This window comes from Diospyros lotus, chromosome 4 (genome assembly GCF_014633365.1).
Source record: "Diospyros lotus cultivar Yz01 chromosome 4, ASM1463336v1, whole genome shotgun sequence".
Taxonomy (NCBI): Eukaryota; Viridiplantae; Streptophyta; class Magnoliopsida; order Ericales; family Ebenaceae; genus Diospyros; species Diospyros lotus.
This window is the reverse complement of record NC_068341.1, coordinates 38,575,255-38,600,046: the sequence shown is the minus strand read 5'-3', so window position 1 is coordinate 38,600,046 and position 24,792 is coordinate 38,575,255. Positions and strand designations below refer to the sequence as shown.

Here is a 24,792-nt window from a genome sequence, read left to right as displayed (position 1 = left end):
TCTTGATGATTACTCTTTCTACGTTCACCACAAGGAGGGTTTTTTCTTTCTTTTGCCATCTTTTTGAGGTAACACTATTGTAAGACTTATTCTTTCAATTCTACTTTTTATTTTGTTTGGAAAAAGCATTGTTGTTTTTATGAATTGATTACACAAATTCATTGGGCGTCTTTTCATCTTTCCTAAACAAACACTTTCATATAGATTGTCACATCACTAGTATTCATCAATTTAATGTCAAGTTCATTAATGATCATATATTTAGAAGATATAAAAAAAATCAATTATATATAACTCTAAACACGTTACACTAATTAATAATATGTTATTTATCAAAATAATGAAATGACATTTTCATATTTCAAATATCTAATTTTCCTAACTAAATATGTTAAACGGATCGGGCCGGGGGGACTGGTAGCGGGCCTGTTAAACATTACCTTTTAATAATTTATTCCACATGCATATTTCAGCATTAAAGGGGGCGGAGGTTTGGTCCAAATCGGGCCTGGCTAGCCCACGGTTCGTTCCAGGCCCAGATTTGACCAGGCTTAGCCCAGGCCCAGTACCACCCAGTCAGACCCAGGAGGCCCAGATAACATCTCTAATCTTATAAAAGAAATAAAAAAAAGGAGTAATTTGTAAAACTGACACTTTCAGAAAAATAAAATTAAAAATTACTTAATTAAATATGAAAATACTAAATAATATGATTAAATTTTATCTATTAAATATATAAAATCACCCATTCACCGAGAAATAAATAGTTAAAAAGCATTTTCCAGAGTTCATTGACCATAAAAAATAACGCTTTAATAATGTTTCATAGCTCTATTTTAATAGAGAGAGAGAGAGAGAGAGAGAGAGAGAGAGAGAGAGGTGGCAAAAGATCCCTGGCAAGGCGAAGCCAACATGAAACTTGTTTCTCATGCAGAGCCTTCTACTCAGTCTGCCCACACGTGTCTTCACCCTTCACTTTATATCATCACCCACAGCCACCCCATTTTCTCCAACCCCTCTGGTCTCTCTCTCTCTCTCTCTCTAAAACCACCATCGTCCATGGCGGAACGCCCCCATCCCCACCAGCTCCAAGTCCACCCACACCACCAAGTCCACCCTCCGCACCGCTATGACGCCAGCGACAAGACCTTCTTCCCGCGGAGAGGCCCGTCGGCCGGCGAGCTCCTGGTGGTGCTAGCCCTCCTCCCGGTGGGCGGCAGCCTCCTGGGACTGGCAGGGATCACCCTGGTCGGCTCGCTCATCGGGCTGGCCGTGGTAACTCCGCTCTTCGTCATCTTCAGCCCGGTTCTGGTGCCGGCGGCCATCGGAGTGTTTCTGGCGGTGGCGGGAGTGCTGACGTCCGGGGCATTGGGGGTGACGGGGCTATCATCGCTGGCGTGGGTGGCGAATTGCCTCCGGCAGGCGAGCGCGTCGATGCCGCAGCAACTGGACGAGGCGAAGCGGCGGATGCAGGACATGGCGGTGCATATGGGGCAGAAGACGAAGGAGGCTGGGCAAGCTACTCAGAACAAGGTTCAGGAAGCTGCTAAGTAGAAAGAAAGAGCCAGATTTGCAGTACACAGAGTGACAGAGATTGTGAAGTCAAGTGAATTACTACTAATGTAAATCTTTAATTAATTGCTTGCTTTGCAGTTTTGGTTTTCAGGGTTGTAATTTGTCCGTGGCTTTCTTCCTTCTTTCTGTTTTTTGGAAACGAAGTGTCTTTCTCTGGTTTCCGTTTTGTTTAGTTTCATTTCTCTGGTTGTATATAGGACGATGGATTTGCCTACATGCATTTGATCTGTTTCTCTCATGAAGTTTGGTTCAAGTGATTGGGAATGTTGAATTGTATGGTAATGGATCAAAATGCAGCAAGGAAAATGGCACTTCTACCCAGTTTGGAGAGAGAGAGAGAGAGAGAGAGAGAGAGAGAGAGAGTATTCATGGCATGTAGTGAGTGAAACGTGCCATGTTAGAGGTTGGACTTATTATTATTATTATTATTTGCTACTTGGATTTGAATTTTAATCTATAATGGAGTTCTTGTATCGAAAAGGATGACATACATACGTGTTTTATGGCCATTAGATACCTAGATATTCAAGATGTCGAAGTTAAATTTTAACAAAATTTTGGGGCACGAGTGTTTTTTTTTCCTCTCCTTTTTAGGTTCAGTATAATGGGTAACTTTAAGTGTGAAATTAAAATGTCACTAATTAATGATAATTTTGTTGTTTACTGCTGGCTCTTCTGATAATTTTTCTCCGAAATATATATGCCTTTATTACCTACTACTACTGAGTACGTAGTTGCACCTGCGAAAGGCGGAAGAAAAGAGCAAAAAGAGGACGGACGAGGCGGCAGCCAACTACAGCCTGCAGCCTCCCAATACTTCTGTCCATAATTAGAATTATGCGGTTGAATAGTAATTGGCGGGGCGTTCGTTTCATTGTATTGTGTGTGTGAGTGAGTGAGTGTGCGTGCGTGTTTGGAATCAACCGGGCGTAGGAAGCATGGAAAGCTAATTTGGTATTTAGACTTTGGGGGGTGCTTTATAATTATACCAACCATGGGATTGTTTGCAATCAATCAGTGAAGTGAGTACTGCAGTTACATGGATGTAACATGAAAATAGAATTATGCAAAAAGGGAGAGATCACTTCAATCAATCGGGACTCGGAATGAACTGGAGACACAGCATCAGATGAGATATAGCATTTGTTAGCAAAGCTGCGAATCATCTATTCTTCAATTTCACCCCTAAAAACACAATCCAGGTTCCAATTCATTTTAGCTTTTAAATGAGCAGCAAGAAGGTAATCAAAATTGGTCTTAGGCCAGATGGGTGAATAGTGACGGAGCCAGCCAGACTTTACACGAAAACTGTTAGGGTTCAGGGATATATATTGTGGGTGGAGGGATCATTGAGGAATGTGTTCGGATAGTTTTACAGCTTCAGGGTTCCCTTTTCCAGCTTCGGCGGGTGATTTTGAATTGCCCGGTATCCAAAACGTTAGAACTGAAGAAGCAGCAACAAACATGACCCTGCGAGGCGCCCACTTCAAGCATGAGGCCACGCCTATGTGGCTGTCCCAGCTTGCTACCTGTGCCAACACAATAGAGTCGTCAGCATTGGCTGTTTGCACCTAAGAAAAGACTCTTTTTTCCTAACAAACATCACCTAAGGCATGAGAGTCCCTGCTGTACAAGAATCGGTTATATTTTTATGCAGTCTTGTCATGGCTTTGCAGAGAAATTGTTTACATAACTCAAACCCGTGAGTTCCTAGTCATGGGGGATCAACCTTAACCACAATCATGCAATATATTGCAGTGTCCAGCCAGAAGCATGCAAGAGAAGAGGGTATGAAAATGGATCTCATTTTACTCAACCATATTTGCCAGTTGCACAACAATATGCTAGAATTACTTCAGGTTCAGGATTTGGACAGAATGCGAGGCTACCTTCGTTCGTTTGCTGATACTCCATGCATGCAACTTGCCGTCTCCCGATCCTTTGACAGAGAAATAAAACGCATCAATTAAGAGCAAGAACTGAAAAATATGAGTTATGAAAATATTGCATCGGCCCATACGAAACAAATGATGACCTGACACGGCCACTTTTTAGCGTTTTAAGTTATTTATGCGTACAATAAAGGTTTACAAGAAATCTAGTTGCAGGAGGCAAAGCCACCTTAGAGGATTGTAGTTGAAGTCAAAGGGAGGAGAAACCCTACACGAAGTAAAAGATACTATTTATGAACACACAATAAAAGGGAATCTCACATGCAGCTATCTTAATTAGAACCAATCGATAAGTGTTTAGTGTGAATCCCATAAAATATAAAGAAAAACAACAATCTCAAACCTTAATCTCACAAAGTGTAGTTAGCTACATGAATTCTAAACCTCCATGCATCTCTATCATTAGTCATATCCTCTATGAAATTGTTATACGCTATATCATGTCTAAGAATTTCCCACCAAGTTTTCTTTGGTCTTCTTCTCCCTCTTTTGGTACAAATTTCCTACCTTTCATCTACTCACCTTATAAAAGCTTCTATCAGTTTTCTTCTCATATGGACAAACTATCTAAATCATAACATCTTATCTTCAATAGGCATCAGTTTAATCTTGTTATCTATGACCTCGTTTCTTATATTATCATTTCTTGTATGGCCGCCACACGTTCGCCATAACAATCTCATCTCGGCTATATTCATATTTTGCACATAGTGACACTTAACTACCCAACATTTTGAGCCATACACCAAAAATAATGAAGAAAAAAAAGGAATAAAATGGGATGAAGATAAAGAAAATCCACTAGTTAAAAATATATATAGTTCCGTTCCCACACTGTGTTCACAATTTGGGCAGGTGGTTAAGAGTCAACAAAATCACTGCCCAAGTTCCAACATTCAAGGACTAGGGTAATCTATATGACCTCCCCTTGTGTTGAGGCGAGGTTTCACTCTCACTTATTTTAAAAGAACGTATAAATTAATTTCTCAGTATACTAATACAAGTAACCTGAAAGAAACCTACCAACAGCGTGGGTATTGTTTGTAGGGCATGCATGTACTGAATAGGTGCAAAATCACTAATGACCACAGATGAGGAAAATGAAAATTTGGGGTTTTGTCAACACAAGCAACGGCATAGAACTAAATACCTGAAACCACATATTGGCCATCAGGGGTAAATGTTGCCTCTATCATTGTATTTGGTGATGGATCCAAAGTGAATGCACAGCGCTGCCCATTGAAAGTTTCATGTTATAAATTCAGATACAGTTTTTGAAGACCAAGATAACAAATAAACAAATCTTGTAGGCAGACTCAGTGCTCAACAGAAGATAGTTTGAAATGATGCAATTGCAAGACACATTTTTCCGACTGGTTGAGCTAACCTTCTCCCCTCCATAAGCATCAAGAATGTAAATGCTGTTGTTTGTGGTCGTCAGGAGCATCGATTTACCATCATTGCTGAATTTTATATCACAAACCTCTGCCATATCTCCACCTACTAAAAATGTATCAAATGGTCCCTGCATGTTGAGGCAATCACTCATAAGTTCCAATATCAATAACGCCAATAGAAGCTAGTGGTTGACAAGCAAGAACCTTGTCATAGGATCGTGAATCAAATAATTTGATAGCGCCGCCTTCCATTGCCACTGCAAATACAAGACCTTGTTGGTCATATGCAACTGCTGGCCTTCCTCGTAAACGTAAAATTCCCTGAAAGCTACAACAGTGAGCATAAATCATGGTCACATAAGGTTTTTAGAGGAAAAGAAGACAATGTCAGAAGCGAAATACCAAACTGCCAACATAGAAGCCACCCACACCAACTTTCCATTAGTGCAGCTTAATCTATCCAGCCAACATAAAGGTGGCACAAACTTGACATGGGTTTCAAATATTCACATCAAGCTCCATCAACAATTGATTTATATCAAACATGGGCCAGATTTTAAATCACATTTAAGGGTTCATTCTGGTAAACCCCCCCTCTATGTCCATGTATAACTTAGCTGCCTGAACTATGGAAAACGATATTAACATGGTCGAAATTACAATTTCACTCTCTTCATCAACAAAAAGAGCGCCATTACAAGACCCTTTATCTATGCTTTCATATCACTAAACCTTCCAAACTAAAAAATTAAAAAAGAAAAAAGAAAAAAAAAAAAGAAATTGTACGTCTTAAACCTCTATTTTTAGTTGTAATCTCATAAATAACCTTCTGTTATCCATCCATCCAACAAAGTGACCGAAAGTACGAATACCCTATGTCACCCCAAAAAAAAAAAAAAAGTGAAAGGATTTTAAATGTGACCAACAAATGTTTGAATATCAAAAATATCATTTCCTAATAAAACAACAAAAGTTTTACAATGTCCATATTAATCCTAATTAACATTATGCTTTTTAAGGTATGCTGTTTAAACATAAGAGAATACCTGCCTTTTTTAGGATATTTATATTAGAGCAATGCTAGGAGTCATGATTGATGTCATCAGTCATGTGTTGCATCCTCATTGGAGGATGTGCTAGGCAAAAGATACAATGTCACATGGTCTCTTTAGTCTCCTCTAATGAGGAGGTGTCACATAATTGATGATATCGTCCTCAGTCATGACTTCTAGCATTATTCTTTATATTATTACAACTGTTAAAGGATTTGCCTTATTATATTAGTCTTGACGCTCGGGAGAGAAAAGAAACAAAAAAGGATATGGGTATTAGAGGGGTTTCTAGAAGACCGTTAGATCGTTAGTTACATATAGTGACAGTATCCACCACATGTATAAGGCGGCTACCAGTTCTGTCCTTGTAAGTTCCACCCTCTATGATTTATAAATAGAGGGTTGAGGGTCTCATTCGATACACTGATTTTCATTCTATCTTGAGAGAAAGAATGTGTTGTGTATGTGAGAGAAAAAGTGTGTGTAGCTTTGTGTAATCTCCAAGATTAGGCAGCTTGTGTATAGGGTTGTGTGTACATGTAATCCATTCTTGTGTTTTTCAAGATAATGAAGAGAAAGACCCTCATTAGTCTGGACGTAGGTTCTCCACAAAAAAAGGAGATCCAAACCACGATAAATCTCCTTTATCTCATGTGTGTGTTGAATTCTGTGTTGTTTCTTGTTAGGGCTGAAAATGAGCCGAGCCACTCGCGAACTGCTCGATGTTCAGCTCGAAAAAAAGCTCATTCGTGTTCGGCTCGATTCATAAACGAGTCAAGCATGAGCTTGGATTTAAAGTTCGAAAGTTAAACAAGCTAAGCTTGAGCAACACAACACTCAGCTCGTTAGCTCGTGAGTTGGCTCGTTTGTAAGCTCTTGAGCTGGCTCGACAAATGGGCTCGTAAACAAAGTTCGTGAGCTGGCTCGATTGTAAGCTCGCGAGCTGGCTCGACAAATGGGCTCGTAAACAAAGCTCGTGAGCTAGCTCGACAGTAGACTCGTGAGTTGGCTCAATCATTGGCTCGTGATCAAGTTCGCCAATTTGTTTGAAAATGAGCTCGCGAGCTAGGGTTGACTATGAGCTTGTGAATAAAATGAATTGAGTTAATAATTAGAGTTAATTATGTAAATCTATATAATAAAACAGAAGGGTTTTTGAAATGTCTCAAATGTATAGACATTTTGATGGTGATGATTGAGATCAATTTGGTTGAGATGAATGGCCGAGATTACACCCTTCATTTGTGTGTTCCCGCCCATCTTCCGTCTCTATCCTTCTCCCCACCCTCCCTCTCTACCTCTCTCTTCCTTTCTCTGTCTAAGCTCTCTATCTCTCTCTTACTCTCTATTCTTCTTCCCCTCTCAGCGAGAAGCTCGCTGTTTGTAAACTTCGAGAGAAGAAGACCGCGCACCTGGAAGAACGAAAGAAGAGAAGAAGAAGAAGAAGAAGACGCACAGGAATAGGGGGCTGCGTCTCACGCACGCCCAGTGCCCAAAGAAGAAATCAGGAATGGATAGAGAGAGAGAGAGCTGGGCGTCGAAGCTCGCTGCCAGGAAATCGGGAGGCTGTTTTTGCTCCTTTCTCTCTGTTTTTGCTTACACACGCAGGCACATATATATGATTTATACACTCACATATATAAGGCTTAAGATCTGACCTGATATATATGATTTCTGCCTCTCTCTCTCTTCGTTCGCTGCTGCGGCCAGAGGTATGTGATGTTTGCTGTGTATTTTTTGTTGTTGGATTTGTTATTTCTTTTGCTGTTTCTGGTTGTTGCGAACAGAAATTTTATTGTGTTCTTTGTTGTTGATTTTTGCTGTGAACAGAATCTTTGCTGTTCTCAAAAATTTCTGTTGGGTATATTCATAAGGCTGTTATGCCATGTTGTGTGTGTGTGTGTTTATATACTAACTGCGCGTGTGTGTATCTATTATGTATATATTATATATGTATGCGTGTGTATATATATTATGTATATGTGTGTGTTCTGTGTGTGTATAAACACAGAACACAGAACAGCACACAAAACACACACATACAGAGAGAAAGGAAAAATGAGACAACAGAGAACACACATACAAATATACACAGCAAAAGAACAGAGACACACAGAACTGTATAAACACACATACCTCAGGCTGAAAGATGGATACACACACACAAAAACAGAAACAGCCCCCCAGCCACACACCCATCAACACACGTATAATCATATTTGTGTGTGTGCACATCAAAAGCACACACATACAGAAACAGCCCCCCAGCCACACACATACATCTGTGTGTATTCCTTTTTTTTTTTTAGCTTTATTTTTTTTTTTTTTTTTTGTCCCTTTCTCTTTCTCTCTCTCTTTAAAATCTATGTGTGTGTGTACATCTCTGTTTGATGTTTCGTGTAAAATATCTATATATTTGGTAAATTTTATTTTTGCAATTAAATTTTAAGATATAAAATACTTATAAAATTAGATAATGTTGGTCTATATTTGGTAAAAAAAAAGTATAATTTAAAGTTATATCAATATTTTATTTAAAGTTATATCAAGTTTTTGCTTTTTTCCCTACCCATCTCGTCTCCTAAAGGTACATAATATTAATTTTTCTCCTAATCATCACATGTACCACTTCCATAGCTTTGCCTGTTAATGTTCCTATGTTCCATGACCCAATCCTTAATCTATGATTTTGTTTTTGGCCTTGAGTTTGAATTTGATTTTGGACTAGCTTTTTTACCCACACCCGTCCAAGCAAATGTGAGAACCCTTGCTCATTTGTCACTACATCCGGGCGCCAATGCAACGGCCCTAGCTCACTTGACACTATACGCGGGCAGTGTAGCGCGTCGCTATGAAGGATTACGCCCACGCCCAAACGATTTTTTATAATTTGTCTAGAGTTCATGTTTTGGATCCGACTAAATTTTGCGTTGGCTGTCAGCTACCTAACACAACTACAATAGGACTGCATCAAGGTTCTGCACTAAGTCCATACTTATTTGCTCTAGTAATTGATGAACTCACTAAGATATACAGACAGAGGTGCCATGGTGTATGCTATTTGCAGACGACATATTGTTGGTGAATGAAACAAAAGGAGTGAACACTAAGCTTGAGTTGTGGAGAAACAATTTATAATCTAAGGGATTTAAATTAAGTAGAAAGAAAACAAAATATATGGAATGTAAATTTAGTAAGAATGCAAGAGTGGATGATGTTATAATAAAACTGGAAGACCAAATCTTACAAAGAAAATACCATTTTCGATATTTGGAATCAGTGATTCAAAAAGATGGAGAAATTCACGAAGATGTCGCACATAGAATTAAGGGAGGTTGGCTAAAATGGAGAAATGCATCGGGGGTGTTATGTGATGGTAAAATCCCATTAAAACTGAAAGGAAAATTCTATAGGACAGCTATAAGACCAGTCTTGTTGTATGGCTAAGAATGTTGGGTAGTCAAATACCAGTATGAGCAAAAGACGAGTGTAGCAGAGATGAGGATGTTAAGATGGATGTGCGGCCATAAAAGAAAGGATAAAATTAGAAATGAAGTTATTTGTTATAAGGTAAGAGTAGTGCCAATCGAGGAGAAGATGAGAGAGACTAGACTAAGATGGTTTGGTTATGTGAGAAGAAGACCAAGAGACGCTCCTGTGAGGAGAGTTGATGAAATGGAACAATTAGTCAAAAAAAAGAGGTAGGGACAGACCCAAGAAGACTTTGAGAGAGACATTAAAGTTTGATATAAAGTGTATGGATTTAAATGAAGATATGACAAAAGACAGAAATACATGAAGTCTAGAATTCATGTAGCCGACCCCACATAGTGGGATAAAGGCTAGATATGTTGTTGTTGCAAAAATATATATATCAAAATTTTAAAAATAAAATTGAGAAAGAAAGAAAATAGTTAGATTTGTTTATATAATTAGAGAAAAAAATGTTCATATAATTGAAATGTTTAATTTCACTAATTAAAGTGTTTATTTAAAATCAATAATCCTTAACCTTCTATATCAATGGTTGAGATTGGCTCAGATGAATGATGTTCCCGCCTACCCACTCACTCTCTTACTCATTGCCTCTCTCTTCCTTCCTCTTTCTCTCTCTCACAAACCCACTCACCCACCTGTCAGCCTTTGGCTCTCCCTCTCTCTTTCTCTCTCTCTCACAGACCCATTCGCCCACCTCTCACTCACTGCCTCTCTCTCTCTCTCTCTCTCCTTTCTCTCATAGATCCATCCACCTACGCCATTAGCAGACGGTAGTGGGGGGGAAGGGAGGGTTGACAGCAAGGTGGGGAGCCAGTGGGTGCAACGGTAGTGAAGGAGGGCAGGAGGGACGACGGTGGGTGGGGGAGGAGGCGGGTGCGACGACCACTCATTCCCTCACTCACTGCCTCTCTCTCTTCCTCTGTCTTTCTCTCTCACATATCCACCCACGCCATCGGCAGGTGCAACAGCTGTGGGGAAGGGAGGGTCGACGGCGATGAAGGGGGGTGAGAGGGACGACTATGGGTGGGGGGCCTGACAGGTGCGATGACCACTCACTCCCTCACTCAATGCTCATCTCTCTCTCCCTTTGTCTTTCTCTCTCTCATAGACCCACCCACACCATTGGTAGGTGCAACGGTATGGGGGGAACGGAGGGTCGACGGCGAGCTAACGGGTGCGACGACAGGCTGATGGGTGTGACGACGGTGAAAGGGACAGGAGGGATGACAACCGGTGCGGCGACCACTCACTCTCTCATTCACTGCCTCTCTCTCCCCCTCTGTTGCACCCTTTCTCCCACTCCCTCACTCACTAGCTCTCTCTTTCTCTCTCTCACAAACCCACCCACCCACGCCATCTGCGGGTATGACGACAGTGGGGGGAATTCCTTTATTTTTTTAATTCTATTTTTATTAATTAAAATAACATAAATTGTTCAGTGTTTACAATTTTTTTTTGCAATATTAATGAACTATTATTACATTTTAATCTTAATATTATTTACACTGTGCCTTTAGGCACGGGTATACGCTAGTTTAGCAATGTGCCAATATATATAAAATAAAAATATATAAAGAAATAATGTTTTATTCCTTCAAATTAAATGACTAAATAATATCAATTTTATAAAAAAAAATCTTATAAAAATATTAACATTATATTAAAAATAATCTCTTGACAATCACATGAATTTTTATACAATAAATTGAATATCAATATGTATAATTTTTAAATAAGTAAACAAGTAAATAAATATCAAAAATTGCAATTTTAGAAAAAAAAGATAATGTTTTTGTGATGATTCAAAAATTGCAATTTTAGAAAATGTATAAAAAAATTAAAAATATATATTAACTCTTTTTTATTTTAATCATTATTTATTCAATTAATTTATTCTAATTTATTTCATTATAAGCAATTTCTAATAAATGCATGATTATAATTATTAAGCTATTATAACCAACTTAGGTTAAATTAATAATTAAATTTAGGCTGCAACAAAATCAAAATTAAAACGTAAATATAAAGTGTTTCCCATCCCAAAGCTTCCTTTATCATAGTCAACCTAGCTCGCCAACCAAGGTTCAATCATGGAGTAGCATATGCCATATGGTCGGTGGGTGGATACACTGGCAGATATCTTTTTAAATATTAAAAAACAATCACGAAAAATTTTTAAAATTACAAAAGTGGCCTAGAAACGTTTATTGGCGTTTCGAAAACAAAAATATTGTTTCAATTTGAAAATGCATTTCCATTCATAAATAGAAACATCGAGGACAATATGGGGAACTTTAAAGAGCATTGCAATGGGTGTTATACAATAAATATAGATCATAGACATTGAAGTACCAAAAAACATAACATTCATTCCATATATTCAATACATTTACAGGAAATCAAATCATGAGCACTGTTGTTAGAATTGCACGATTCGGCTCAATTCAATGAGAAATCGAGTCGAATCTATAGGGTGAATCGATATTCCCTAGAATCGGAAGAATCGGAAAAGAATCGAACGAATCAGAAGAATCGAGTGAATCGGACAAATCACAAGACTGTTTGTAATGACTTGACTATCCAAACTAAATTCATTATACAAACCTTCCGACTATATGGCTTCCTTGATTGCATAACAAAGATGACCTGTGAAACATTAAAATCTGAAACGTCGGGAGCTGAAAACCAAACAGAGAAGGATAAAACGTTGTTGCTGAATATGAGCATGATGCCATTAGCTGAAATGTCAGAAGAAGCAAAGACAAGAGCAGCGACTGCGAGACTTCAAGCTCTATAACTTCTGTTCAAGCCTTAAGGTGCGTTCACTGCGTTGCTTTCTTCTTCTGCTGCTTCTTCTTCTTCTTCTTTGCTTTATTCGAGATCACACGACTATACGAATCTTACTTAAATAGAAGATTGCGTTGCTTAAAAGTTAAAACTAGCTGAGACTTAGGTGTAGGTGTTGCTTAGCAGCTTTTGTTGACTTTGGGTTGTCACTGCCACTGGTTAAAAATAAAAGCAAGCTCACTACCAAGCTACTGGCAGCTACTTTTGTTGACTGTAGAGACCAGAAGCAAGGTTACTACTTGCCAGCTGCTTTTGTTTTGTTGACTAATCTTTTTGTTTTGTTTTTTTTTTTTATTTTTCCTTTGCCCTGCAGTGAGTGCTACTCCTACGTCTCTTATCTTATTTCCTTTGATTTTTTGGTCTGTTTTTAACTTTCTAACTTTCTGTTATGTTTTGTTTTGATTTCCTAATCCAATTTCTCTTCAAATTTTATCTGTTTCTTTTAATTTTCAACTAATTTATATTATTTTCAATGTTATTTCTTTTTATATGGTGAAACTTTTAATTTTCAACTAGTTTATAACTTTATATTATTTTCAGTTTTATTTTTTTTTATAGTATTCTACTGTTTTCTATTTCAAAAGTTTGACCTTATGTTGTTTTCCAATGTTAGAAGAAGAATATTACTTTCATTCTCATGGCGTCAAGATAAAAAAAGGGATCTACGACAACAAAGAGTAATGATTCTATTTGGGAATATTGCTCTCGAATTAATGGAAATAGAATGAACTTAAAGTGCAATTATTGTGGACTTGAAAGATGGGGAGGGATAAATCGAATGAAACACCATTTTGCGGGTGATCATGATAATGTGGCTCCTTGTACACAATGTCTGGATAATGTGAGGGAACTTTGTATTCAGATCTTAGGAGAATTAGAAAGACAAAAAATGAATGAAAAAGAATGTTTCCAAGAAGAAAAGAAAGAAGTTCAAATGGTAGGAGGAAAAAGAAAAACTAGTATGGATGCCTTTGTAACTAAAGGTAAAGGGAAAAAAAAACAACAAACTTTAAATGCAATGGTTAAGAAAAGGGAGCCGTTCATAGCATTTGTAGATTTTTGTATGGACATGCATTGCCTTTTGTTTTGGTCAAAAGTCCCATTTTTGCTTCAATGATGGAAGCCGTTGGTGAATATGACAAGGGTTTAAAACTTCCTAGTTATCATGAGGCTAGAGTTACATTTTTGAAGAAGAAAGTTGACAATGTAAACTGAATGCTAGAGAAGTATAAAAAGGAGTGGAAAAGGACCAGTTGTACTTTGATGTCAGATGGGTGGACAGATAGGAAAAGTAGGTCTCTTACAAACTTTTTGGTGAACAGTCCAAGTGGAACAGTTTTTCTTAAATATGTTGACACTTCAGATGTTATAAAAAATGTACAAAAGTTATTTGAATTGCTTGATTCATTGGTGGAGGAAATTGGGGAGAAAAATGTTGTTCAAGTGGTGACTGATAGTGCTTCAGCCTACGTAGCTGCGGGTGACTTGTTGATGGAGAAAAGAAAATAATTATTTTGGTCTCCTTGTGCAGCACATTGCATTGATTTGATTTGATCTTGCATGATATAGGTGGGTTGCCTATTTTCACAGATACAATAAAGAAGGCTAAAGAAGTTTATGTATATATTTATAGACATGCTTGGGTCCTTAGCATGTTTAGGAAGTTCTCTAAGAAGAGAGAGTTGAAGAGGCCGGGAGTTACAAGGTTTGCCACATCATTTCTTACATTAAGGAGTTTTGAGGAAAACAAGATTCCTCTTAGGGCTATGTTTGCATCGGAAGAGTGGGCTAAAAGTCATTATGCTTCTAAGGTGGATGCAATTAAAGTGGGAGCAATCTTGTTATCCAATGACAAGTTTTGGAAATCGATCAAGTATTGCTTGAAGTGTGTAAGTCCACTTGTTAAAGTTTTAAGGCTTGTTGATGGAGATGTGAAACCGGCAATGGAATACATATATGAAGTGATGGATAGGGCAAAGGAGCAAATTGCACAAAATTTCAACCATCAAAAGATAAAGTATGAGCGCATTTGGAACATTATTGATACAAGATGGGATTTGCAACTTCATAGGCCACTTCATGCAGTTGGATATTTTCTTAATCCTAAGTGAGTTTCTAAAATCATATTTCCAATTTCCTATAACCAACAGTTCCTTGTATATGTTTTACTGTTTCTTACTTGTATGCATTTTTTCAAGGTTTCAATATGATGAGTCTTTTAATGCGAATATAGAAGTTAAAGTTGGTTTGTACAAGACAATAGAAAAGATGTATCCGGATATTGAAACAAGACTAAAAATGGATGAGCAATTAGAAAAGTTTAAAAAAGGAAAATGATTGTTTGGAATGAGCATGGCTACCTTAACAAGAGACAAGAAGCAACCGGGTATTATTTTGATTTAAGTTTGCAGTTTCAAATTTCAATTGCTAGCTCCTTCAAACTAATTAGACTAATTATCCTTCTATTTTTCTGTCTTAGCTTTATGGTGGGAAAGCTATGGGGAAGAATGCAAAGAGTTACAAAACCTTGCCATACGAGTTTTGAGTCTCACATGTAGTGCTACTGGATGTGAAAGAAATTGGAGCACATTTGAGCATGTTCATTCCAAAAAGAGAAATCGTTTGGAACAACAAAGATTAAATGCTCGTCTTTGTGAAGTATAACATTCAACTTGAAATGAGGCACGTCAAGAGGGAGAAAAGAGGTGAAAACTATGATCCTATTTGTTTGAGTGATATGGAGTCTGATGATGAATAGATCACCGAACAAGAAAACCCTTGTTTACCCGAGGATAATTCATGGATGGATACTAATGAATGCTTTGAAGATGATGGAGGTGCTCAGTCAAGTAATAATAGAAGAGGTATATATCTATATTCTATACTTTATAGTTTCCTACTTTCTAAAATTAAGTTAATGTGTTTGTAACTTTGTGTAAGTTAGAGTTGAATTCTAATATGTTATATTATATAATATAGGGCCAAGGAACTTGAAGCTAGATAGAAAAGGAAAAGGAAAAGGAAAAGTTGTTGAAGACAAAGTGGAAGAAGAATTGGATTTAGAAATGATTGATGGTGAGGAAGATGTAGAGGATGGAGAGCAAGCGGATTTGGCTACATTTGAAGACAAAGAAGATAATGAAAATGATGAAGATGATGATGCTCTTCAATTTAAAGATGAATATGATTGATAACTAATGAAGATTATGGACAATGAAATTTATTTGTAGCCTAATAGTTATTTTTTTCTAGCTTGTTATTTTGAAAGTGGTATGATTTGGTGCAATTTGAATTTAAAGGTAATATGAATATATTTTTGGTATAATTTTAATATATTTTATTTATTTTATATGGATATATATTATTTATATTTAAAATTAAAAATGTCTACCGAATCTTACAATTCGATTCGATTCTCGATTCACGATTCAAAAAATAAGGATTTCGATTCTCGATTCAACAACTATGGTTTCTATGGTTTTGACCTTTTTTTTTGTATTTCTTCATGATTTGATCTCCTGTAAATGTATTGAACATATGAAATGAATAAAATGTTTTTGGGTACTTCAATGTCTATGATCTATATTTATTGTATAACACCCATTGCGATGCTCTTTAAAAATTCCCAACATTATCCTTGATGTTTCTATTTATGAATGGAAATGCATTTTCAAATTGAAACAACATTTTCGTTTTCAAAGCACCAATAAACGTTTCTAGGCCATTTTTGTAATTTTAAAAATTTTTCGTGACTATTTTTGTAATATTTAAAAAAATATCCGCAAGTGTATCCACCCACCAACCATATGGCATATGCTACTCCATGATTGAACTTTGGCTGGCGAGCTAGGTTGACTATGATAAAGGAAGCTCTGGAATGGGAAACACTTTATATTTACATTTTAATTTTGATTTTGTCGCTGCCTAAATTTAACTATTAATTTAACCTAAGTTGGTTATAATAGCTTAATAATTATAATCGTGCATTTAGTAGAAATTGCTTATAATGAAATAAATTAGAATAAATTAATTGAAATGAATTAAATAAATTAATTGATTAAAAAAATAAAAAAAGAGTTAATATATATTTTTAATTTTTTTTATACATTTTCTAAAATTGCAATTTTTGAATCGTCGCAAAAACATTATCCTTTTTTTTCTAAAATTGCAATTTTTGATATTTATTTACTTGTTGACTTATTTAAAAATTATACATATTGATATTCAATTTATTGTATAAAAATTCATGTAATTGTCAAGAGAATATTTTTAATATAAGATTAATTTTTATAAAATTGATATTATTTAGTCATTTAATTTGAAGGAATAAAACATTATTTCTTTATATATTTTTATTTTATATATATTGACATATTGCTAAATTTACATAATTAACTCTAATTATTAACTCAATTCATTTTATTCACGACCTCATAGTCAACCTAGCTCGCAAACTCATTTTCAAACCAATTGACGAACTTGATCACGAGCCAATTATCTAGCCCACTCACGAATCTACTGTCAAGCTAGTTCGCAAGCTTACAATCGAGTCAGCTCACGAACTTTATTTACGAGCCCATTTGTCGAGCCAACTCACGAGCTAACGAGCTGAGTATTGGGTTGCTCAAGTTCAGCTCATTTAACTTTCGAACTTTAAATCCAAGCTCAAGCTTGGCTCGTTTATGAATTGAACCAAATACGAACGAGCTTTTTTCGAGCCAACCGTCGAGCAACTCGGCTCATTTACATCCCTACTAGGGGGATATCCTAGAGTGTGTAAGTGACGCAGTGTGTAGCACGTATGTGAAAAAACACACCAAAATAAACCCTTGAAAGAGCAAACTTCAATGGCCAAAACTTGGCTTTCAAGAAAACGCAAAAACAAGACTGTTTTGCTAAGAAAACCCAAATAGGTTGCTGAAATTTGATTAAGAAAAACTTGATTACAAACTCTAGATCCTAGGCATATTTATAGTATTTGGCTAATCCAAATCCATCTAATATTTGAAAAACAAAATCCAACTAGAATCCTAATAGAAATAAATCATAAATAAAAGTTAACTGGAATCCTAATAAAAATAAAACCCTAATCAAACATGAAGTAGAATCCTAAATCAAGTAGAAACATGAAATAAAATCCTAAATCAAGTAGAATTCTAAAACTTAAGAAGTATTAAATTAACATTATGGCACTACTATTTTGGTGATACTATTCTGGTTTGGTTGGGTCGGCCTTGGGCCAAGTCTTGATTGGTGACCGCATCATTCACCTTTACTTGAGAAAAAATTCGACCTCGAATTTTGATCCTGTTTGGACAAATCCACATCCGGTAAATGCGAGAAGAGATTAGCCAAATTGAATGTTTGGAAATACCCATCTGATTAAGCAAATCCACAATATAAGCATTATCATTGGTCTTCTTTAGAATCTTGTAAGGACCATACTTCTTTGGCTTGAACTTGTTCTGCTTTCCTGCTGAAATTCGTTCATTCTTCAAAAAGATCATAACTTCAATTCCAATCTCAAATACCTTATGCTTCCTATGCTTGTCAGCTGTCGCCTTATATTTCTTATTTGTGCAACTTTTGCTTGATATCTTCCTGAACCGTTTGAATTTTTCTGCTAAGAGAACATGGGCAAAGACATTTCTCCCCTTCTTAGCCATATCTGCATTGGCATGGGTCCAACCATCACCATGTTTGTTATCCTCCGCCTCCATTGTATTATTACTGTTAGATTGAGGACGTTGAACCTTCTATCTTGAGCGCTTCTCTAATCTGGTAGATCTTATCATAGGTCTTTCTCCTCTCATCAGCTTTCTTGATTTTGACTTCTCAACAGCTTCCAAATTCATCTATAAATTTTTCTTTCCTGGAGAAGCATTATTTTGCAACTGTTTCGAATAAAAGCTTATTCCATGACTACTAGTAGTCTCTCAATCACTTAAAATATTGATGCTTGAATCCTTCTTTGGTCTAAGCACTTGATCAGCTATAGCAGCAGTTGAGTTAACTAGCCTAGGAGATCCAACACCCCTATCCACAAAGAGACCCATGTGACCATCTTGCTTTTGCAATTGCGAAGGTGAATATGTTCTTATTGCCTTAGATTCAACCATGCCAGAGCTTGAATAAACTGTAGAAAGATTTGCTACCATGACCTCCATCTCCTTTATAGTCGCAAGTCGATCAGAAGAAACGCCACCATCATTGGGTTGCGAAGCAATGCCTGAGCCATCGGGACTGGAAAATACCCCAGTATGAGTCAATAACCTTGGAGTTTCTGTCATGTTAGCAGCATAAATCAGACCTGAGTTTGTAAACGTTAAGGTTGCTGGGACAACATAATCTTCGAAATCAAGCTCCAAACTCATCGAAAAACCATTCTTTAGTTTATACTCATTGTTTCCCCAATAGTTGTGTTGCTGCGCATTCCTCCTAACCCCTTTACCACTAGGGTTGGCTATCATACAACCAAGATCATCCTCATCGTCGCTATCATCCATCATTGGTCTTCTAGGATTAATGAGGATAGGATTAATGACTAGTCTTCCCGGTTTCACATAGCCGACTTGATTCATGCCATTAGTCCGATTCCGATTATCCTTAACTCGTTGTAAAATGCCTAATTAGTTGCAGATTCGCTCCAATTGCTGCTTCATTGTACGAGTTATTTCCCATTGTTCTTCGATTGCTCTCCAAACCGCAGGCAGCCCCCAATCACCGTCACGAGGCTGGTTGCTACCGTTACCTTCAAGATTGGCCATCTGATTGGTTGATGAACCGCTCTGATACCACCTAACGCAGCGTGTAGCACGTGTGTGAAAAAACACACCAAAATAAACCCTTGAAAGAGCAAACTTCAATGGCCGAAGCTTGGCTTTCAAGAAAACGCAAAAACAAGACTGTTTTGCTAAGAAAACCCAAATAGGTTGTTAAAATTTGATTAAGAAAAACTTGATTACAAACTCTAAATCCTAGGCATATTTATAGTATTTGGCTAATCCAAATCCATCTAATATTTGGAAAACAAAATCCAACTAGAATCCTAATAGAAATAAATCATAAATAAAAGTTAACTGGAATCCTAATCAAACATAAAGTAGAATCCTAAATCAAGTAGAAACATAAAATAGAATCCTAAATCAAGTAGAAATATAAAGTAGAATCCTAAATCAAATAGAATTCTAAAACTTAAGAAGTATTAAAATAACATTATGGCACTACTATTTTGGTGATACTATTCTGGTTTGGTTGGGTCGACCTTAGGCCGAGTCTTGATTGGTGACCGCATCAATAAGTGCGGGAATTGTTTCAACAATCTGGTATTAGAGCCTACCGTCTTTCACACTCAAGATTTCAAGAAAGACTCAAGGGGGGAGACTCGACTCGATTGACGATCATGGCCTCTACTTCATCCGCTTCAAGACATGACATAGAAAAGTTTGGCGGGCAAAACGACTTTGCCCTCTGGAAGATGAAGATTAGTGCACTCCTTGACAATCTTGGCCTTGAGGCAGCACTAGAGGGAGAAGCAAAAATGCCAAAGACTTACACGGCAAAACAGAAGAAGGAGATACTCAAAAAGGCGTATAACACTCTTATTCTCAATCTCAGTGACAAAGTGTTGAGGGAGGTATCCAAGATGAAGATGACTACGGAAATATGGCTCAAGTTGGAGAACCTATACAAGACGAAATCCTTGTCCAACTGTCTCTATCTTAAGGCAAGATTTTTTACTTTTAAAATGCATGATAGTCAAAAGCTTCAAGATCACATAGATGAGTTTAACAAACTTTGCTTACATCTAGAAAACATAAACATTAAGTATGGCGATGAAGACAAGGCATTGGTCTTGCTTCACTCCTTACCTAGATCATATGAGATCTTTGTTGACGTTCTAAAACACAGTAAAGATACCTCATCATTAGATGATGTAATAGGTCCCCTAAATTCTAAGGAATTGCAAAACAAAGTAGAAGGAAAATCCTCTCCAGGAGTTGCCTTAACTGCCAGATTTAGGAGTATTAAACGAGATCCTAGGGGATGGGGTAAATCACGATCTAGATCAAGAACTGGAAAGAACCCTATAAAATGCTATTATTGTCATGAAGAGGGCCATATTAAGAGAAACTATCCCAAGAAAAAAAAAGATCTTCATGATAAGGGTAATGTTGATGGTGGAGTTAGTGTGTGTGAGTTTGGGTATGACAGTGCCAATGCATTGGTTGTTTTAGAAAAAGCTGAGAGTGATGATTGGGTTATGGACTCCAGCTGCTGATACCATATGACTCCTAAGAGACACTGGCTACAAAATTATCAAGAAATAAATTAGGGAAAGGTTTTGCTAGGAAATGACCATGAATGTAAGGTACTAGGGATTGGTGACATAAGACTAAAAATGTATGATGGATCATATAGAACCCTAACGACAATAAGGCATGTCCCAAAACTTAAGAGAAACTTAATTTCTCTTGGTGAATTAGACCAGAATGGCCTCAACTTTAAGGGTGAGGGTGGAGTCTTGAAGATCACCAAAGGATCCTTAACATGCATGAGGGCAGTGCTGCAAAATGGTATCTGCATTCGCCATTCTGCAAGCAACCACTTTGAGTAGGGAAGTTGTTGTAGCAAGCAGCAATGCCCAAATGTAGTCAAGGTTGTGGCATCTAAGGATGTCACACATTAGCGAGCAAGGGCTCAAGGAGCTTGCCAAAGCAAGGCATTCTAGGTCATGGCCATGTTGCAAGACTAAGTAAATGTGAGTCATGTATCTATGGCAAAGTTGTTAAAGTTAAATTCAGCAAGAAAGCAATTCATTCCTCAAAATCACCATTAGACTATATACACTCAGATTTGTGGGGACCATCTCAAACCCTAACCCATGGAGGCTCTAGGTATTTTCTATCCATTATTGATGATTACTCTAGAATGTTGTGGGTTTATATCATAAAGTCAAAAGATCATACCTTTGAGGCCTTTAGGACATGGAAGAAAATGGTAGAAAACCAAAAGGGGAGGATTATCAAAACTATTAGAATAGAAAATGAGTTAGAATTCTGCAATAAAGAGTTCACTCAAATGTGCAAAGAGAGTCGGATAATTAGGCACTTGACTACCCTAAGGAACCCTACACAAAAAAGGATTGGCTGAAAGAATGAATAGAACGTTATTAGAAAGAGTGAGATGCATGCTATTTCATGCAAATTGCAGCTTATGTGATCAACAGATCACCATCAACTGCAATTGAGTTTCAAACCCCCTATGAAAGGTGGACAGGTCATAAGCCAAGTTTAGAACACCTTATGGTATTTGGTTGCTTAGCCTATGCTCATGTGAAGTAAGGCAAGCTGGAACCTCAAGCTAAGAAATACTTATTTGTAGGATATCCCACCAAAGTCAAAGGTTACAAATTATGAAACCTTGAGACTGAAGGGCCAAGAACTATTATCTCAAGAGATGTCACATTTGATGAAGACTATAGAGGACCAACAAGACTTAAGAGAGAAAATCTAAGCCTATAGAGTTAGAGGTCCAACGCATAGTGCCTGAAAATGTCCTAGAAGAACCTCATGATCAGGATTCTATGCAATATGAGGAGAGTGAGGAAGAGAGTGATATAGACTCTAGTTTAGGTGACCAAACGAATACCTCTAGGTATAATGTGGCTAGAGATAGACAAAGAAGGAGTTGCAAGCCACCTATAAGATATGGCTTCTCAGACCTAGTATCCTATGCCCTTACAAGTGCAACAGAAATGGTAGGAGAGGAGCCTCTTACATATGAAGAGGCAGTGACCTCTAAAGAGTCAAAAAGATGGAATAAGGCCATGGAGTCTGAAATAGAGTCCCTGAGAAAGAACCAAACCTGGATTCTGGTTGAAAAACCTCAAGGGCAACGAGTAGTAGGTTGTAAGTGGCTTTATAAGACAAAAGAAGGGGCTGGAAGTAACCCTAAACTTAGATATAAGGTTAGGTTGGTGGCTAAGGGTTTTACTCAAGTCCCGGGTATAGACCTCAATGAGGTTTTCTCACCTGTGATGAGACACACCTCAATTCGAGTGTTGCTTGCCATAACAGCCCACTTAAATCTAAAACTAGAACAAATGGATGTAACCATAGCTTTTCTTCATGAAGACCTAGATGAGAGGATATTAAAGGAACGACCTAAAGGTTTTGAATCTAGAGGAAAGGTGGAGAAGATATGCTTGCTTAAGAAATCATTTTACGAGTTTAAGCAATCTCCAAGGCAATGGTATAAGAAATTTAATATGGTTATGGTAAACCTGGGGTATAATAAAAGTTCCTATGACTGTTGTGTTTATTTTAAATATATCTCACCTAGTATCTTAATCTACCTACTCCTTTATGTGGATGACATGTTCATAACAAGTCAATTTGACCAAGAAATTCAGCAACTAAAGTTGAAATTAAAGTCAGAATTTGAAATGAAATAACCAAGGGAAGCAAAGAAAATCCTAGGGATTGAAATCACTCGAAATAAACAACAAAGAAAGTTATACCTACCTCAAAAATGCTATCTAGAAAAGCTAATAAAAAGGTTTGGAATGGCATATGCTAAGGTAGTGATGTGCCATTTGCCTCTCATTTTTAAGTTATCCTCGGATCAATCTCCTAAGGATGAAGAGACTATGAAAGAAATGGATAATATTCGCTTTTCTAGTGCTGTGGGGAGTTTAATGTATAGCATGGTGTGTACAAGGCCTAATTTGGCTCATGCAATGAATGTAGTAAGTAGATTCATGGCAAATCCAAGTAAAGCTCACTGGAATGTTGTTAAGTGGGTGTTTAGGTATTTAAGAGGCTCTTATAGCACTGTTTAGCCTTATGGTGGAGCAAACATGGGAGAACCAACAAGCATCCTACGGTATTCAGATGTTGATTATGCTTCTGATTTAGATAAAAGAAGATCCACAACTGGGTACGTATTTAAGTTATGGAATTCTATTATCGGTTGGGAATCAACTCTCCAACATGTGGTGGCTTTATCTATAACTAAGGCAGAATATACAACAGTATCTGAAGCTATAAAAGAGGCTATGTGGCTAAAAAGCCTAACCAATGAGCTCCAGGACAGTAGTGGATGCCACTCTGATGTATGATAGTCAAAGTGTCATTCACTCGTCTAAGAACCAAGCACACAATGAAAGGACAGAACACACAGATGTGTGACACCACTTTATTAAGGAAATAATAGAGAAACAAAATGTAAAGCTAACTAAAGTTGCAGGTGATGAGAATGTGGCTGACATGTTCACAAAGGCAGTACCTATTGCAAAGCTAAAGCATTATATGAAGCTACTGCAAGTAGTTCAAGATGCTAAATAAAAAAGAGCTTGGTGAGAATAGAAGGGTGCAGGTATCTGTCCTGAGGAAGCCTAATCAAATGCAAATGGGTGGAAAATTTGTTAAAACATTTGTCTTACATTAGTCTTGATGCTCGAGAGAGAGAAGAAACAGAAAAGGATACGGGTATTAGAGGGATTTCTAGAAGACCGTTAGTTACATATTGTAAAGATAATCGCCACATTTATAAGGCGGCCACTAGTTCTGTCCTTGTAAGTTCCGCCTTCTATGATTTATAAATAGAAGGGTCGGGGGTCTCATTCGATACACTGATTTTTATTCTATCTTGAGAGAAAGAATATGTGTTGTGTATGTGAGAGAAAAGTGCGTATAGCTTTGTAATCTCCAAGATTAGACAACTTGTGTATAGGGTTGTGTGTGAGAGTGCAGTACATGTAATCTGTTCTTTTGTTTTTCAAAATAGTGAAGAGAAAGACCCTCGTCAGTCAAGACGAGGTTCTCCACAAAAAAGAGAGATCCGAACCAAGATAAATCTCCTTTGTCTCATGTGTGTTGAATTTTGTGTTGTTTCTTGTTTTCTAAATTCTGTCATTTTTCGTGTGAGTAAGCGTGCAGTCTTGAGGGATATCCTAGAGTGTGTAAGTGCAGGAATTGTTTCAACAACAACAGTTGACCATTCAGTGAATATATATAAATATGGGTAAATTTCCAAACAAATGCTGAACTTTGGTTTTGTTTCCATTTAATAATCAACTTCCAATTTTTTCACTCGTAGTACAGGTACAGTCTGCCTTCAAGGCAGTAACAGATTTGTGATAAGGACTTGGGTGCTAGTGCATTCCTTATTTGGGCCCCAAGATCCTGTTTATGTGCATTGTTACTTATGCAGCTGGTACCTGTGTCAGTTTATGAGATTGCATGGCATGTTATACATGAGTTTCGGTTTGTTATGCACTTGAGATGTAGATTTACTCTTAGTACCTGCTCTATCCATCTTTTCTTTATTTATGAGCTTGCTGAGTCATTTGGACTCACTTTGTTTTCTCTTTATTCCAGGTAAAGGCAAGGACCCAATTGTGAGCGGACCTAGTAGTTCTCGACTACTTGGTTAGGAGGTGTACAAGGCCATGCAGACCTAGCAGTT

At 37.2% G+C, this 24,792-nt stretch overlaps 2 protein-coding genes across 3 annotated transcripts in view; one reads left to right on the top strand and one right to left on the bottom strand.

Annotated features, from left to right (window-relative positions):
• The first annotated feature begins 1,002 nt into the window (after window positions 1-1,002).
• LOC127800340 (oleosin H1-like) lies at window positions 1,003-1,813 on the top strand. The gene has a single exon (XM_052334895.1). The coding sequence runs from the start codon at window positions 1,060-1,062 to the stop codon at window positions 1,552-1,554; it is 495 nt and encodes a 164-aa protein (XP_052190855.1). The 5' UTR covers window positions 1,003-1,059; the 3' UTR covers window positions 1,555-1,813.
• An 824-nt stretch (window positions 1,814-2,637) lies between these two features.
• LOC127798703 (protein ANTHESIS POMOTING FACTOR 1) overlaps window positions 2,638-24,792 on the bottom strand; it is a 51,973-nt gene continuing 29,818 nt past the window's right edge. For both annotated transcript variants that reach the window (XM_052332249.1, XM_052332250.1), the window contains 5 exons: window positions 5,129-5,245; window positions 4,915-5,052; window positions 4,678-4,759; window positions 3,465-3,514; window positions 2,638-3,104 (listed from right to left, as the gene is read on the bottom strand). In XM_052332249.1, the coding sequence (XP_052188209.1) occupies window positions 2,922-3,104; window positions 3,465-3,514; window positions 4,678-4,759; window positions 4,915-5,052; window positions 5,129-5,245 (570 nt within the window). In that variant the 3' untranslated portion in view covers window positions 2,638-2,921. The remainder of the gene's footprint in view (window positions 3,105-3,464; window positions 3,515-4,677; window positions 4,760-4,914; window positions 5,053-5,128; window positions 5,246-24,792) is intronic.

Bases quoted from the DNA above. Each gene is read 5' to 3' on its own strand.
- LOC127800340 (XM_052334895.1), top strand. From the start codon at position 1,060: ATGGCGGAACGCCCCCATCCCCACCAGCTCCAAGTCCACCCACACCAC.